The sequence below is a fragment of the Pogonomyrmex barbatus genome, unplaced genomic scaffold (genome assembly GCF_055798465.1).
Source record: "Pogonomyrmex barbatus isolate J1 unplaced genomic scaffold, ASM5579846v1 scaffold6, whole genome shotgun sequence".
In the NCBI taxonomy this organism is placed as follows: domain Eukaryota; kingdom Metazoa; phylum Arthropoda; class Insecta; order Hymenoptera; family Formicidae; genus Pogonomyrmex; species Pogonomyrmex barbatus.
Genome location: NW_028297160.1, coordinates 3,243,470 through 3,260,705, shown reverse-complemented (window position 1 = coordinate 3,260,705; position 17,236 = coordinate 3,243,470). Strand labels below are relative to the sequence as shown.

The following is a 17,236-nucleotide window of genomic DNA, read 5'->3' as shown; positions in this document are numbered from 1 at the left end:
GAGAGACACTTCTTTAAATTGGAAAACAAATCCGAAAAAGAGAAAAAGAGTCAGAAAAAATTCTCATTTGTGCGTTATAAACCATTTGTATGAATTTTCAAACATAAACAAGAGTTTTTGAAAGTTATGATTTTTTAGTAATATAGCGATAAAAGAGAAGAGAAGAAACAAAATTAAAAATACAAAAATTAGCTGACTGAGTTTATATTTATTTCTTTCTTCAAAAGAGAAACACGTGAAAATCACATGAGATGTGTACGTGTACATACATGCTTGTATGTGTATACTTTTTACTTTGTATTATCAACATCTGTTATCAACATCTTTTCGATTTTTTCATGTTTCTTTTTCCTAATTTTCTTTGCATCCTGCATCTGTTACTACGTTTACGTTGACGACGTTAATTCAGCTTGATAGCAACCATAGTTAGTGATTTCTTGCATTTTTTTAATTGGAGCATATTTTTAGATTTAAAAGAAAATATATATATATAATCTTTTTTACAAAAATTTATACACAACATACACACACACATATATATGTATATTATAGCTGAGACATCTTTCTTATTTATTGTTAAAGATTACAATTGGCTCGCTAATAATGATGGTATTAAGCGGTCACACAAAAATTCTTATTTTTTTCTTCAAAAAAGCATAACCAACTTATTGTTATTTTAAGCGTTCTCGATTACAGTGGATTTTTAATTATGGATTTAGGAATAAAAGGATGAAATGCAAGATAAATATGTGAAGCATATTCATGGTGGTTAGCCATGATGATTCTCTCCATATGTCTGATTTTTTTTATTCCCTCGCCTAAATTAAAACTTTAGATTCTAACCCTTACTTATTAAGTCCCGGAAGATAGCCCTTACAATGCCGAGCGTAGAATATGTCGATTCAGATCATGCGACACAAATTCGAATTTCGCGTTATCGATGATAATCGAAAGTCATACAATCGAACGAATCTCGATTCGAGCCAAGTTGGGCGCGTGGCCGCGGGAGCGCGCCGCAGTTTGTTACAAGATGGCGGGTGAGTGAGTGCCTATGGACGGGAGGAAACTTCTCCGAAAACACGAGGGATTTTCCGCTAACCCGTGGTGTTTGTGGGTTTCAGAGATATCCTTCATCCAGACAGAGGATCTAGAGGATCCGGACGAGGGTAAGTACTTTCCACGCATTTTTACGAGAACCTGCGGTGTCGTCGTACACACGCGACCATGGACCAGGCTTGACTAGTACGACTCGGCTCGACTCGGTTCCGGCGTATGACGAATATCCTGTTGAGGAGCATGTTGCCCCGACGTTTCGAAATTGCATGAGTGCGCGCGCGTGCGACGCGTGACATGCGAGAATGTTGCGGCACGGGATTTCTGCGCGGCTCCTCGTCGCGGATTTCGAGGTTAGGATTGCGGTGTGCCGCCACTGTCGCCGTCGCTGCTGCTGCGGCGCGAGACCGGCCACACCGCGAGAGCCGTCACAGATTACGATTCTAGATATCGTAAGGCGATGAGAATTTCACGTAGGGTAATTGCTCTTGCGCGAATGGCCGAAAAGTGCCATCGCGCGCGGGGAGTGCGTTCCGCGAGATCACGGGGCGGTTCTGCTCTGTCGAGAGGGGGCGCCACGCCACGCAACATCACGCCGCGCGCCGTGTTTATCTCGGTGTGTGTGTGTGTGTGTGTGTGTGTGTGTGTGTGTGTGTGTGTGTGTGTGTGTGGTGTGTGTGTGAGAGAGAGAGAGAGAGAGAGAGAGAGAGAGAGAGAGAGAGAGAGAGAGAGAGAGAGAAGAAAAGGATGAGAAACTACGGCTGCGGCGACGAGAATGAAAGAGAGAGAAAGGGCATGTGTTCTCGCGTCGCATAACTATCCCTCATCGCCGCTGTTATTATGCTCCGGTAAGGTCGAATATGAGAAAACGTTATGTGAAACTGGATCGCTCTTTTTCAAAGACGAGATATCTATCGGAACAACCACCTGCGGTTTACGTAAAATGTAGGTCTACGATCCTCGCTAGCGCCAGATCGATAACAATCTCGAAAGACTTCGTGTGGCGCCAATACTCGGTTTGTGCGTAGTAGATCACAGACGGAATATTCCAGCCTGACCGCACTATCGAGAAAATTAACACTGCACGGCGATCACGACGCATGAGAGGCGCGTTTGTAAAAATTAAGACCAATGAAACTTGAGCAAATTAAATATCCAATGCCATTATCGCGATGAATGTATCCTATACGAATTCCCGCGTTCCTATTAAACTTAAAGTCGGACGTAGAAATCGTTCTCGCGTGGTATCTATAACATGGAAATGCGAATTTTTATCAAAATTATAGCAATCTTAATGCCTGTTAAAAATGTTGGAGCAACCTCAATTTCGTAGACGAAAAGCAAGAGTCGAATATATGATTGATATGTACAAGGCACAAGGCATGTATGGATACCATTATAACTGAAAACGCGTAATGACCGTCCGCCGACGTCTAAAATACAGTGTATTCGAGGCGCAGAGGAGTTCAGACGAAGGTCAGAGTCACGAAGAGTGGCGGCATCTTGGCAGATTAAAGAAAACGGCGCAGTTAGCGCACGCGGTTTCTTCCCCTATCGGGGTTACTGATCTCGGGTTCCTCTTCTATCGTCTATTTGTGAGTGCCATCTGTCGTAAGTGGGGCCGTACCAGGGGTATTGCCGGTTCTTCTGGTGATTGGTGCCAGAAAACCGCCCCAGTTTCCTCGCGGTTGTAAGAAAAAGAGCCCGGGGACGCACGTCCGCAGGAACTCGAAGGCGCGCTTTTGTAGGGCCAAACGCGAATAATTTGTCTTATGATTATGCGTCACATAATGAACTCCAGTTTGTTCCGCTCGAGACACGCGTACGCATTTATCTCCGGGATGTTTCTTCTCCGTTCCTCCGTCATCCTCGCGGGTATTTCTCTGTTGGTCGAGGCCGACCGAGCTGGTCCTAGTAGCCCTTATCTTACATTCCAGAGACCGTTTTATCAGCTCCGCGCCGCTTATATTTCTAAACGTGTCTAGATAGAAACGAATATTCGAATTAGTAACTCGATGCCCAGACACGACCAGGTCTAGATCGAGACGATTGAGAGGACGTTCCGCGTGAACGATATTTGCTGCGTAGGGTAAACGTCATGAATCATTGGTGCACGATTACCAAACTCTTGTGATATCTATGTGAATATTAAGAATGATATGAACACATTTAAATAAATTTAATGGATATTTGTTTCGGATAAAATATAATCAACTTGATAACAATTGAAAATAAAAAGAACATTTTACTTTAGCGAAAAGAAATTGATTATTTACGAGGATTACTCTTGATTACTTATCACCTATTCAAATTATTCGATAATCTTATTGATTTATATTGTCATCTAGATCACATTGCAGAATTTCAGCTCGATATGTTGATGGAATTCTACAAATGACTCATCCTCATAGTTATTTAGGCTTAGTTCACCCACAGATCAAAGTTTAATATGGAATATGTATGGAATATGTATGAATATGTATATATATTTATAATCGTACATTTTTGTGATGTACAGAAATAGGTGATATAAGCGTTTCTCGATCACAAAATCTTTAGTGTTCAAGTATTTTTTATGTTAAAATTATATAAAAGAATATTTGCTTTTGCCACCAACTACATGCCATTACTTTCAATAATTTTAAAACGTAGTACAAAATCGAAATTATATTTATAAGTTGATAACTATAATTTAATGATACCGATTAAAAATCGTTTACAGAAATTTTTATTATGAAAATCATTCAATATTTATTATGAAAAATATCATCCAATCAGGATTCAAACTTGGGTCTCTTTACTATCCAGAACCAATTCCGATTTCTTTACTAATCTGACCATTGAAACAGTTTAAGGAAAAGCAAAATGCAATCTAAATAATTTAAAAATAAAATCTATAAATATCTTTAAGATGAAGCAAAATAAAAGTTTAAAGTTATTTTTTATTTCTTTCTCTTAATTTATATATATACATACATATATATGTATGTATATATTAGCTATATAAATTAATTCAGTGCCTTCTTTTATAAAATTGGAACTTTATGAATGAGATAATATAAATTTATTTATCAAAATAATTACTATTTTCTATAACTTTAATTTACTTTTCGACCTGCAGGATTCAATGGGAAAAATAAGCGATTTCAATCGGAATGGGTAAATCCAAAAGTATTGAATTAATTTATACATTTATATATATATATATATATGAAAATGTAGTTTTTCGAGAATGAGCTACACACAATGCTCTGCAATAGTGACCGTGGCAGCCATGGTAACTGCCGGTAATCGATCGCGATTATGCAAATTATTTGGTGACTGTCCGTGACAGTTACTGTATTAGACGTTTCTTGAGCACCAATGACTTCTGCTTTTCGTTCGTCTGATGGAATCGTTGCCAATTTTTAGCATTCGCATTTATTTCGTTTGTCCTAACGAACGCTTCAACGAATTTATAAATGCCAAGGAGAAAATAAATTTAAGTATTCATTTTCTTCAGGAATAAACTTTATTGATCTATGATTTACTGAATTTTATGTTTCGTTGGAAATTTTTAACTTATTTATGATATATAGGAAATGTAAATAAAATAGTTCCATAAAACAGATAAGAGATCATCACGCTATTTATTATGTAAATCAGTTGTCATCTCCAATAGTGACAATATAGGATTTTCTATCATATTCTTGTCCCTTTTTACATAATTTTAATTTGTCTGCCATTTCTTGATATGATTCATGAAGTTTTTATAAACTCTTCTTTTAGATGTCTCGTCGGATGGGATATCTTTTTCTTTTCGCCGCGTAACGTCGACTTTATCCGACCGGACATGAGGATGGATAAGGGGCGGTAGAGACGGGGAAGGGGGAAGTATATAGGGTATGGAACGAGTATAGGCGGATGTATAAAGAAACTTTAATTTCTTGGCATTGCGTGAAGTTCCTTGCCCTTTCAGCCTTTTCGGTTCGGTGGTCTGTTTTTGATAGGAAGACTACGCCGTCGTCTAGACGCGGCCAGGGGGGTTACCTCGGCTTTTATAATCGCAACACGAAACGCACCCCTTGACGTGCTCGAACGCAAAAATACCAGTTTTCTTCCCTCCTCTCTCTCTTTCGCTTCCTCTTCTTTTCCCGTGCGCGTCAGTCTTTTCTATTCTTTCGTCGGACGTCGCCCTTCCTATACCTACGTATGGGCGCGTTACATTAAAATGATTTATTCACCTTATTAAATTCGCATTCGAGACTAGCTAAGTACGCGGAGTAGACATCCCGCCAAATCGCAAAACCGGACTCCGCCACCCTTTCGAGACGACGAACTTCGCGACGCGTTTGCATACCTCTTCTTTTTTTCCACGGCTTTCCTTTTTATTTATTTCTCTTGGCGTCTCGCGGTGAATCGTTGTCGTAGACGACACCTGTTTTAATCTCTTTAGAAACCATTTTTCAATGTAAATGAAAAAAGACGAGTTCGCCATTCGTTTGAGATCGGTTTACGTACAGTTCTACTTCGAGTTAACTGAGATTTAATTGAATTTTTTTCCCCTTCTTTCGAAGATAAAGCTGGAAAGAACCGATCAGTTGAATTTTATTTTAGTTCAATTTTCTTAGAAACAATTGTATTCAATTCACAATAAATAATATCAAAACAAAATCATATTACGTGCAGAAATCTAACGCGAAAATATTTATAAGTTTTTTTTTTTTTCTTATTATACGATACATCTGGATAAATATCTTTTTCAAATAAAGGAAGAGTATCACTTTACCTTTGAACTAGGCAAACAGGAATGATTTCGAACTAGATAAAAACTAGGATATGTCAACATTTCTCTATCCGTTATCGTAACTTCGTTCAGCGGAGCTGAACTGAGAGGTGGCGCCGTCTTTCGTCGAAACGGACGATCGAATGGCGGCATGGATTATTACATGACATTCCTCGAATACCATTCCAATCTCTCCCTCATCTCCTCTCGCACGGCCCGATCAAAATCTTCCACCCTCTCTTCTTCTCCGTTTCTCTTCTCTGACTTACTCTCCCTTTCTTTCTTTCTTCACCCATTTTACATCTTCTCGTTATAGAAAATGTCTGAGCCTCTTTCCCAATGTGCAAGAAGCTCTAATATCGAAGTAAACAATATGAACGATAAGCACTTTTTTTTAATTCTTGAGTGATCACGTCAATTTGATTCTTAAATAATTGTTCTTTTTTTATATGTAAAATGGAATAAAGATGAATAAAAATGAATTATATTATTAAATTTATAAGATTTAGCGATTTACTATCAAATTTACTTGGAAAGAGTATCCAATATATATTTATATATTTTTTATAGTAGTTTTTTAGAGTACTTGAGTTTTAGAGTACTTTTTAGAGTTCTAGATATTTAAATTTACGCAATTATAATTAATAATAATAATTAGCTTATACGGGAATTGTGAAGATTAGTATTTTTCTATTAAAATATTTGTGTAACTCGAAGCAACTTGTTTTTGTATAAATTTATTTCAAAATTCTTAAATGCATTATTGAGAATTATTCTAAGAAATTTCTGTCTTTATTAAGAAATCTCTTAGATATTAGAATATCTTTGATAAATACATCACGCACAATATAAATTTATTTAGTGCAAATTTAGAATTAATATCTTTTTAATATATCCGTATTTCTTTCGTGATGAAGTGAAGTTTAGGATCGACCCTTATGACAGAAGCGAGCGATAAAAAGCACGTGATAAAGAATATTTTTGAAGAGATCGATTTGAGAAAATTTAATAATATCGCCTCGTGACACTAATCTATTTTCAGAAAAAGAGGATGACATTTTCATTTTCGTATATTATTATTATTAATACACACACACACACACACACACACACACACACACACACACACACACACATATATATATATATATATATATATATATATATAGTATTAAACTGGTTCATCTGTACAGAATTTTCTGATATTTTACATCTGACATTTTAATGAAGCAAGAATCAGATTTTGATTGTAGATAGATTTTGTGCTAAGCACAGTCATAATTTGCTTTATCGCACAAAATACAAAAGTACGATGGAAACATAATCGCTTGACGATCATTCTTCTATCTTATTAAATTAATTGTTTTATGTCGTACGTCGATTTCCACTCTCTGTATTATTTCTGCTGTATGTTCGGCTTTTGCGAGATATTAACGGCGGCGTTCCGAATTTGTTTTCGCCGGGGTCGACGACGAGCACAGTGAGAAATATCGATTCGCGGCCGTCTTCCATTCTGACTGTAATAGCGCGACACGAACCCCCGAAGGAGGACGCTGCCCGACACCCTGTTGCGAAGGGAGGAACGGAGAGAAAGGATAGAAGCCGTCGGTAGTGAAGATAGTACGATTTCTCGTAAAGCCACGAGAGCGAACCCATTCATAAAGACGAAGCCGTGACTAACGAGCAAGGAGAAACAGGCGTAAGCTTTGGTGCTCATCTATCCCTTTCTGCCCTCCAGCCCTCTCTTCGTCCACTCTTTCTCCACTCTTCTTTTTCTGCATCCTCTCATCCTCTCTTCCTTTCCCGTCCAGTTATTTTAGCATTATTTTATCAATCAGCCAACCGATACTTCCTTTTATTCTAATAGTGTCGTTTATCGCGTCTCTAAATAATGTATGTTCCATATTTTCTTTTGATAAAAAATATAATCAATACAAAAATCGTAGACTTTGATTTAATCATTAGAATTTATATAAAAATCAATTAATTCTAAATGTATTTTAATAAAATTTTAACTTGAATGAAAGTATAAAATCAACACAGTTTCATGTTTTAATGTTATACACAAAAATAATTTCTACATTTATTCACAGAGTAGAAATGTGGTTTGGCTTAAAGTGATTGTTCATATTTATAGCGTCGAAAATGGACCGCTTTGAAGTTATACCCGTTTCAACTCCGGAATTCGAAATAGGTGTAGAAGTTATAAACAATTGTAAACAAAATCCATTTAAATTCGCTCAGTGGGGTAAGATTCGCGCGCGAATTTATTGAAGAATCTTTTAAAGAAAAGGAGAAAAGTGATGGAGCAATTATAAGATATTCTGTGCGCATTTGTAACGAATTTTATGAATCTCGTCGTTTCAGAATGTTGGCACGTAATCATAGGAACGTTACGGAGTATTTAGTGCAGGTAGCATTTTGTTCCTTCTCGCATCCTATTCCATTCTCTCCGAGCTCTTCTTTGTAGGAGAGAATACGAGCAAGAAATGATAGAATCCGCGATCGGACGTACGAGAGCGATGACAAGTGGCGGGCAACGAACGACGTCCTTTCTGGTAGAACGCTTCCGCGTTCTGTCGCGCGAACCGATCTCCGAGAAGAATGCGACATCGCCGATGACAAGGCGTCTCTCCTTCTGTTTGTTTCCAGAAGCACTCGTTTAGGACATCGTGCCGATGTCATTGTCGTGCCGTCGCGATACCGTGGAAATCGTACGGTACGCCTTCCCGCAAGGGACAGCCTCGAAAGTCGGCGCAAGACGTAGTTATAATTTGCAATTTATAGTCGTAGCTCGTACCTTCCTATATATTTAAATGTTTCATAACGAAATATTAATTTTATTTGAAAATTTCTTTCGCAATCTTTATTCATTCAAACAACGTATACGCCACAAACGCCGTAAACTGTGAACACGTTAAAGTGAGGGAGGGAAACATCAAATTGATCAAATCGAAAAAAATTAAAAATAAATATAAGAGATACAAAGTAAAGCATATTAAAAAAATAAATATACTCGAGATCGGCTTCGGTTTGAAAGTAAATTAAAAATAAATAGACTATGCGCCCCGCAAGTTCGTGTTCTCCGCGAAACGCGGATTTACTTCGGAAACAACGTAAAGAGTTTCAGTATCAGAAATTTCATGCTGTCAATTTCTACCAAGTGACATTTCCATCGATTATAAATTCATAGAATTCGAAATTTCGCATAGACAGAATATAGCGAAACTGTGCGCTCGGAATACGTATACGAGGTACTTCACCTGATCGACGGAAACAGGATAGGTAAGCTTCGAAGGGGAAAGTTTTGATTGGGTTACGAGGACCACTGACAGAGGGATCGATGGATATCCCGGAAACGGAAAAGCTCGATGTAAACGCACCCTCCGCGCTCTCCAACCCTACCATCCCGCTATCTCTTTCTCTTTTTTTTTCCTCTTTCTTCGTCTCTTTCTGTCCTTCGTATGGCCTTGGCGCAACGTTCGATGGAAAACCACCGGTGATCCTTTTCTCCCTTTTTCAGTCGGAGGAAGGGAAGAGAGGAAAAAAAAACAATCTCGCTAATTTTCCATCGCGCACAAGGGCACTGGGACTACCGTCCTGTGAAACCAATGTGCTTCCCCACTTTCGAGTATTCAGTCGCTCGTTTGCGCTTCAAAGCGGATGCCGCATCAAAGGTGCACCTCGATATTTGTCTGACTAAAACCGTCGAGCCGCGTAAACCCCATAAAATACCAATGGCATTTCCTCGTTGATAATTTATGATCTGTGACATTTCTCTCTAACGTTTAACGCAGATTTAAACCCGATTTATTCTACAAACTTAATATCATATTTATTTGTCACAGATATTTATTTATCACAGAATTATAAAACGTATCAGACAATATGCAGATCATATACGTGTATATTATCCAGGATTGAGAAAGATGCTTTTAAAAAGTAACTCGCCATCGTTAATTATAATCGAAAAAAAGCAATATTATTATCGTTATTGTTTTTAAAAAAGTAATGCGTCAATTACAATTTTCTTTACAGTTATCTTTTTTACCAAATTTTGAAATTTTTTTTAAAACTTATGTCTCATATGTCTTTCATATATATATATATATATGTACTTATGTCTTTCATATATATGTATAGAATATGTAAAGTTGTAATGTGTAATGTAACGAAAGTAATTATATTTGTTAATATTACCTAAAAAATGTAATTATGTCTACATTAGCATTAGCATTATTAATAAAAACAATAATGTTATTGAAAAAATTAAATTGTAACAGTAATGGCATTATAAGTAACGTGTTACGTATCTTCCTTTCTAGTATTATAGATAGATTTTCTTATTGATTGATCTCTATATTTTTGCTGCTAAAAAATGATCGATTATTGTCACAAGATCGCATTTTTCTATATTAGTGTGAAATATGCACAAGTCTGTATTGAAAACTCTGACACAGATTTATTATCTCCTTTAATATTACAAGTTTTATGAAAAACCCTAGAAACTTTCCTTTTACAAACTTTTATCGTGGTCTGATAATTGCGCAAATGCATCCGCGATATTCTTAAGAAAAAACGATACGAAGACGGATTCGAAGAGGTAGATTTATTCGAGAAACGGTCAATACTCCCATTAATCAAATCTCGAAGAAACGGAGATGGGGAACAAACAGTACGGTTCTTCTGATCTGAATAAAATGCGTCGTAGAGACGTATGTCGCATGTATGACCGGTGTGTTATCAGGTGCTCCCAGAAGGGAACGAGATAACGACGGAATATGTCGTAACATATCTTTACTTCCCCCATATACCCTCTTTTTTTCTTTCTCACGCGTGCCACAGTATACTATACGAATGATATAGTTTCTTCTTCCCAAATCGAAATCTTTATTTCAATTTTGATTTTAATTATTTCAATTAGGATTTTTACATTAATTTTTATCGCCCTTAATAATAAAGTAGACCTCTTTTGAAATTATTTAATACCTACACCTTTTATTTAGAATCACAAAGTGATTCTAATGGAAATAGCCGAAAATTCCTCTTTTCAATCTCAAAATAAGAAATTACTCATTTTCTAGGTGCAAAATAGGAATTCGTCGATATAAAATAAACATTTGTTAGAGTTTTGTAGAATTTATAAACCTTAAAACTAAGATCAAAGGTAGGAATAAAATTTTAATTTGAATTATGTTTCGATTTCAATATTTCTCAAAATGGATATAATCTATAAAATTAAATGTTTACTCAAATTTTAAATACATTTTAATATAAATGTAAATTGTATAATTTAAAATATATTAAAATTTTTAAGTCATACTGTTCAGAATTTTTATATATTTATTTTTGGAATAACTTCTATACATTGATACAGCGTTACATAGAAGAGATCAATTACGTGTATTAAAAAATTCAACTTTATTTAATTTTTTTTTTTTTTCTTTGCGGAAGTACGATCGGTTCTTTTTTGTTTTTGCCTGCTTTTTTTTTGCTTTTGGACTGATCGGTCGATTAAGTATCACGCGTAGTTAAACGCGGTAACCAAACTCTCGTGAATGGACGAGTCTGACATTCCTTCCGTTTTTTTCGGAATGCGCACGTGGATCCCGCCTGTACGCCGTGAACGTTTCACGTGTATGAATGCTTAGTGTAAATAAAATTCCAGACTGCACTCTGTCGCCACGGGATAACGACGGCGCTCTCCAGGTGCACAAACTTCCGTTATCGTATTTCTCTCTACTATCATATATTTCCCGAGTAATGCGTAGTGTCGGGGAACCGGTGCTTATCGACGAACATTTCGATGTTTTCTTTCAACTCTCATATCTTCGGTTGACGTTTTACTCATTTATGACTTTCAAGCGCCAAAGTTACATAAAACGACAATTTATTTTCACGTTAATGTCACAAAATTATATATCTCTTTTAATATTAAATAAAAATTATGTGAGCCAAATTATATGAGAAGAATGGATAAGGATCTTGCGTTAATTCAAGAATTCCTTTAATATTTCCTTTTGCAATTCTATATTTATATACATGTATGTGTGAAATTATAAAGATAGTTGTAATATTTTCAGAAATATTCTTTCAAATACTTAAATTAAATTTTTGCAAGTAATATTCTTTAAGACTCTTTCAAATAACGTAACAAACAATATTTTCAAAATTTTTAGGAAACTTAACATTACGATAAGAATAAAATATTTTTAATATGATTTTTCCATAAAGATTAATATAAAAAATTAAAGATTTATCGATTAATTATGGCAATATTTTTTGAGAATTATAGCGAGAAAAGGAATTAAAGTTTAGCCGCGGTTGAAATTTGTAGAAACAATAATATTCGATAATCAACATTATATTATAGTCATTGTCAGTCTATATACGATTGACGTTCGATGACTCGAGACGAGAACGAGGTCGAAGCTCAAAGCGGCACGAGGAACGGCCGCCCCGGAATCCGTCGGTTCCCGCGCAATTGTTGCGACAATTTAGCGCCGTTGTCTCCATCTCCTCCTTCGTTATCTCGCCAACAAGTTAATCTTTATAAATAGCCCGAGCCACGGTTATATTTAATCCTGACCCTCGCGGTCGCAGCTTCTCTTCTCATGTTGATACTTCTCGACTCTGCATCGTCAACGTCGATTCGGGACTTAATACTTGTCGTATATACAAGTAAAGATACGCACATATTTATTCTTTTTTTTTTTTTACTATTTCAAAAAGAAATGTTTTAAAAAAATTAGAATTAAAGGCTCTAAATTTTGTATCTCTATCTTTGAAGTCTAAGTTATATATCTTACGAAGTTAATTTTGTTAATTTTTTTAAATGAAATTATTAACTGTCATATTTTTTAAGGTCTTTTTAATCTTTAATATTTTTCTTAATATAATTCTAAGCGATACAATTTTATTAAAATTTATTTGATTTATTTGCATTTAAAGAAAGATTAAAATTGTGTTTTTATTCGTATTGCCGAGAAACGATTGTTTCAATGTAGCTTAAAGATTAATTAACATTTCGATAATTTTATTTAACAAAAAATTTTTTTTTTCCGAATTTAGTAGATATCAATACATTCAGTTTTTATCATAATTTTATTTTATATAATAGACCTTCGTATCTCGACGTTATATTCTGTGAATAGAGACGTCCCTTTGATATTTGCATGAAACCAATGTTTACGCCGATAACGTCCAGTGGATCTTTCTATCTGTTTAGGGACTGTGTCAATTGAAAGACTAATGGGATTACGACATTGATATGATATCACAAAAATATTAATCTGTCGCGATGAAGCGAGCACGCTCGTTTGAAATATCTGTCGAATGTGTGCCGTCTCTATCACGTTACTTCTTGTCTCACGCTTCGCTTGTCTCACCACTGCTCTGATATTTCTAGTGGTTCTTCGGTCAACCTAATTTCAGACACGACTGGTAATCGATCGTTTCTTAGGCTCTACCCCCATTTTCTCGCGAATATATACGTCCATTTTACGCCGCCGAATAACGCGGCGCCCGCCGCGGCCACGCCGATCGATCGTTCAGTTCTAATTTTTCGCCTTTCACACGAGAGAGAGAGAGAGAGAGAGAGAGAGAGAGAGAGAGAGAGAGAGAGAGAGAGAGAGAGAGATAGAGAGAGATAGAGAGACAGGACCGTGGCATCGATTTTGCGTCGTTTCCCGGCTCATCAATGAGAGCACATTGTTTCTAGCGAGTAGCGCGAACGATTTTCCAGAGCAAGAGCCGAGCGAAACGATTCGTGCGAGTTAATCTTAGGGCTTGACCGGCAATAAAACCGGACCTTACATTCCTGGGTAATGCGTCGTCCGCTATTTTAAGCCCGGGGTTTAATAAACTTACGTCGCTTAATTAGAGCAACATTTCTCCTAGCTCGTCTTCGCCTGCGTTTTCATCCGCCTTTTAACCGACCAGCCAGACGTTCGTCCGCTATCGTATGTATTTCTTCGCATATCGTATACACATCATCGCGTATCGCGATTGGGCGTGTGACCCGCAATGAAAATATTAATATCTTTTAATCCGTCCTTTTTCTCATAGTTTACAATACATATTTGTCATAAATAATTGATTTCGCAAATTTAATTTAAAAAATATATATATATATATATATATATATATGTTATATAATTTATGATTGAATAACAAATGAAGCAAAATATAATAATATTGTAATTGTATTAATATAATTAATTCAAAATGTTAATTATCGTATCTGGTTATTTATAGCGTCTCGCGTCACATCATTGTAGAATAATTGTTTCGCAAAATCTGAGTCGGACCGTCAATCGACAGGGGGGTTATAATTTACCGATAATAAACACTATATGGTAATTTTAAAAATAGAGACTGGAATGTATATGCTTGGCACATCATCGTCTAATTTTAGGCCGCCAGATGGAAAGGAATTAACACGATCTTTCGCGGTAGAAATATTTTTGTTCCGCGAACGTAACATTTTGCGAACGCGCGTTCACGCATCGCGGGTAATACGTAGGGGGAGTTTACATGAGTTGCGATTTTTCTGCTTTTTCCGCTCGTTCCTTATGTACTCGCGTGTAATACGCACATCGAAGTCGCACGATTCGTATCCTCTGCCTCTATCTTTCAGTCTCCGCTTCTCTTTCGTTTCCATGGGCTTGCCATGTGCACATGGGGTTACATGTAATCCGTCCAAATATCGTATTGCTCCATACACGCCTTTGCGGGATGAGCCGACGAATGATTGCGAAACATTCGAGATCATACTCTTAGCCGATGTTTAGTCGATAATTTTTATTCTACATCTAACAATTTATAACATACACAATATCTATGAGTTTTTTTTTGTTTTTTTTTTTTTTTTTTTAACAATTTTTTCAGCGTTTAAGAAACTGGAAAAATTTGAGGCTGAATCAAAGATAAACAAACTGTTGGTTCTGTTTTAATGGTGTAATATTACATCTGGATATTCATATTTGATCTTTTAACGAATACTTAATCCAAGTCTAAATTGGAAAATCTATCCAGCCTTGATAAATGTAATGTTTTGACAAGCACCAGCATTGAATTAGTATTCTTTGTAAGATCAAAGCGCTGTTAATAGCATTTCATTACGCCGTTTCTGTACGCATTCTACGCGCCGCGGGACTAGTTACACGGCGGCTAGTTTTAGAATGCTATTTACATCCGTCATGCGTATGTCTTCTTTTCAGTTCGTCTTTCGAATTTCTTCTTGCCCTCTCGTTAACACTCCGCTCCCGTTATTAACGTTATCCGTTAATAAAACAACGCTCGGGACGTCGCGGCACCCTCGACAGTTTACGTGTTCATTTTCCTCGTACGCGCAAAGTACTTTCTCTTTTGTCTTCGATCGTTTCTATACTTCGCTTCCGTCCGTTCGTAGTCGTCACATTTCTTTCTACCCGTGACCACCACGCGAGCTTACGTGCGTACAGTGCCCGTGAGCTGCGCAATGTTTATACGCTCAGGCCATACTATGATACTATCAATGAATGACTGACTGTCTGGCGTGTGTGACGTGGCCACGCACATTGACCATAATGACTTATCTCTCGCTCCTTCTCTTTCTTCCCTTCTCCCCGTCATTTTTTTTTTTTTTTTTTTTATTGCTCTTCTGAATGTTTGTCGCCGTTACGCAAGCACGCGACAAGCGTGTTTTTCTGATTCCTTCTCCCGCAGTTCTTCGTCGAGTTTCTTACTGCCGCAAGCAGATTGCCATTTGAAAAATTGTTTTCCACGTTTTGCCCCCGTCTCTCCCCCGCGGTGCACGTTGCACCGTACAGCGTGTTTCCTCCTGTCAAAAATATATTGACGTTTAACAGTTCCATAGAAGATATTAGATGTCAGCATATTTCCATTCCTGGAAATTTATCCGTGTGGAAATAGTTTGGATGTAATTATCTTCTAAATTTCAATGATATGAAAGAGGATTATATGATGTTTGATATATATTTATTGTTTACAGTGCAATTGCTGCAATTTATTAATCATAGAAAATAATTATAATCCGGACAAGTGATATAATTTCAGATATAATTATTTTCATATACATATTATTTGCTAAATTTATACATATATATATATATATCATACATATACATATATATATATATATATATATCTAATAAAATTCCGTGTGATTACAATTACTATTCACTGCGTCATTATATACCGTGGAACACAATTCCTAGAGTTAATAATCATTATTATACGTGATAATACATTCACGGTCAATCATCGTCACGAAAGCGAAATACGGTTTGTTCGTTAAGCGGGCTCTCATTTGACGGAATTAAACGCGACGAGAATAAAAAAAAACAAATGAAGAACCGCGGGGGAAAAAGAAACGGAAAGAAGAACCGAACGAGGAGAATGGATATAATTGCGTACAGTCCTCATATTTTTCGCTCTCCGCCCCCGTCCTCCGCCATCTCTCTTATCCGACTCGTCTCTCCTTTCGTCCCACCCGTCCACCGCGTTCTCCATTCCTCTCTCGTTCGTTTTCCGTACGCGCCGCTTCGCTCTCTTTTTCGCGCCCCGCACGCTCTGAACGAACATTAACGGCGCAGAGCGTACGATACAGAGCGACGTACGATAGAATCAATGAATGACGGCATAGTGCGGGACGTGCAGTGTCCGTGATGACTTTTCTTATCTAACGCTTCTCTTCCTCTCTTTCTCTCTCCGTCCCGCGCGACTATACTCTCGCTCAGGCCTTTCCGCAGTTACGCTTTCCTTCCACTCGACACACGTGCACGCACGCACGCACGCACGCACGCACGCACGCACGCACGCACGCACGCACGCACGCACGCACGCACGCACGCACGCACGCACGCACGCACGCACGCACGCACGCACTCGCGTTTTCGCGCTCCCTTGACTCCTAGCTCCCCCGCCGCCTCCTCCTTCTTTCCCTCCTTCGTCTTCGTCTTCTGTGTAGTCTCCCCTACTTCCTCCGTCCGGTTTGCATTACTCGCGATATGTATGCCGCCGAGTACGAAGTACGAGAAGGAAGTCCCCGGCAGGGACGGCTCGCGACGTGTAACACACTCTTCTATTTGTGTATACAAAATCGGGTCTAAAAATTTCTCTACGCAACCCAGTCTTGTACTATACGAATTTTTGATTTGGTCGAAATAAATGATTTGTGGGATTAAAATCGATCGCTTTGAAAAGAGAGAGACAATATGGAGAGATACATTCTCTCCATATTTATATAAAATCATTTTTATAATTTTTAAAAATATTATGAGTGCTTATATGTGCTTTATTTCACTTGATTCACTTGATTCATAAAGTTTTATTTAGGAGAGAGAAATACGAGTATTTCAATAGCTACACATGATGCCGCAATGTCAATTAAACATTTAACACAGAATTTTCTAT

The 17,236-nt window shown here is 37.1% G+C and overlaps 1 protein-coding gene across 1 annotated transcript in view; it reads left to right on the top strand.

Moving 5' to 3' along the window:
* Nucleotides 1-1,028: 1,028 nt before the first annotated feature.
* Nucleotides 1,029-17,236, top strand: part of LOC105429002 (serine/threonine-protein phosphatase 4 regulatory subunit 1) — a 145,676-nt gene continuing 129,468 nt past the window's right edge. The window contains exon 1 of the mRNA XM_089082606.1: nt 1,029-1,166. Coding sequence (XP_088938732.1) covers nt 1,052-1,166 — 115 coding nt within the window. The 5' untranslated portion in view covers nt 1,029-1,051. The remainder of the gene's footprint in view (nt 1,167-17,236) is intronic.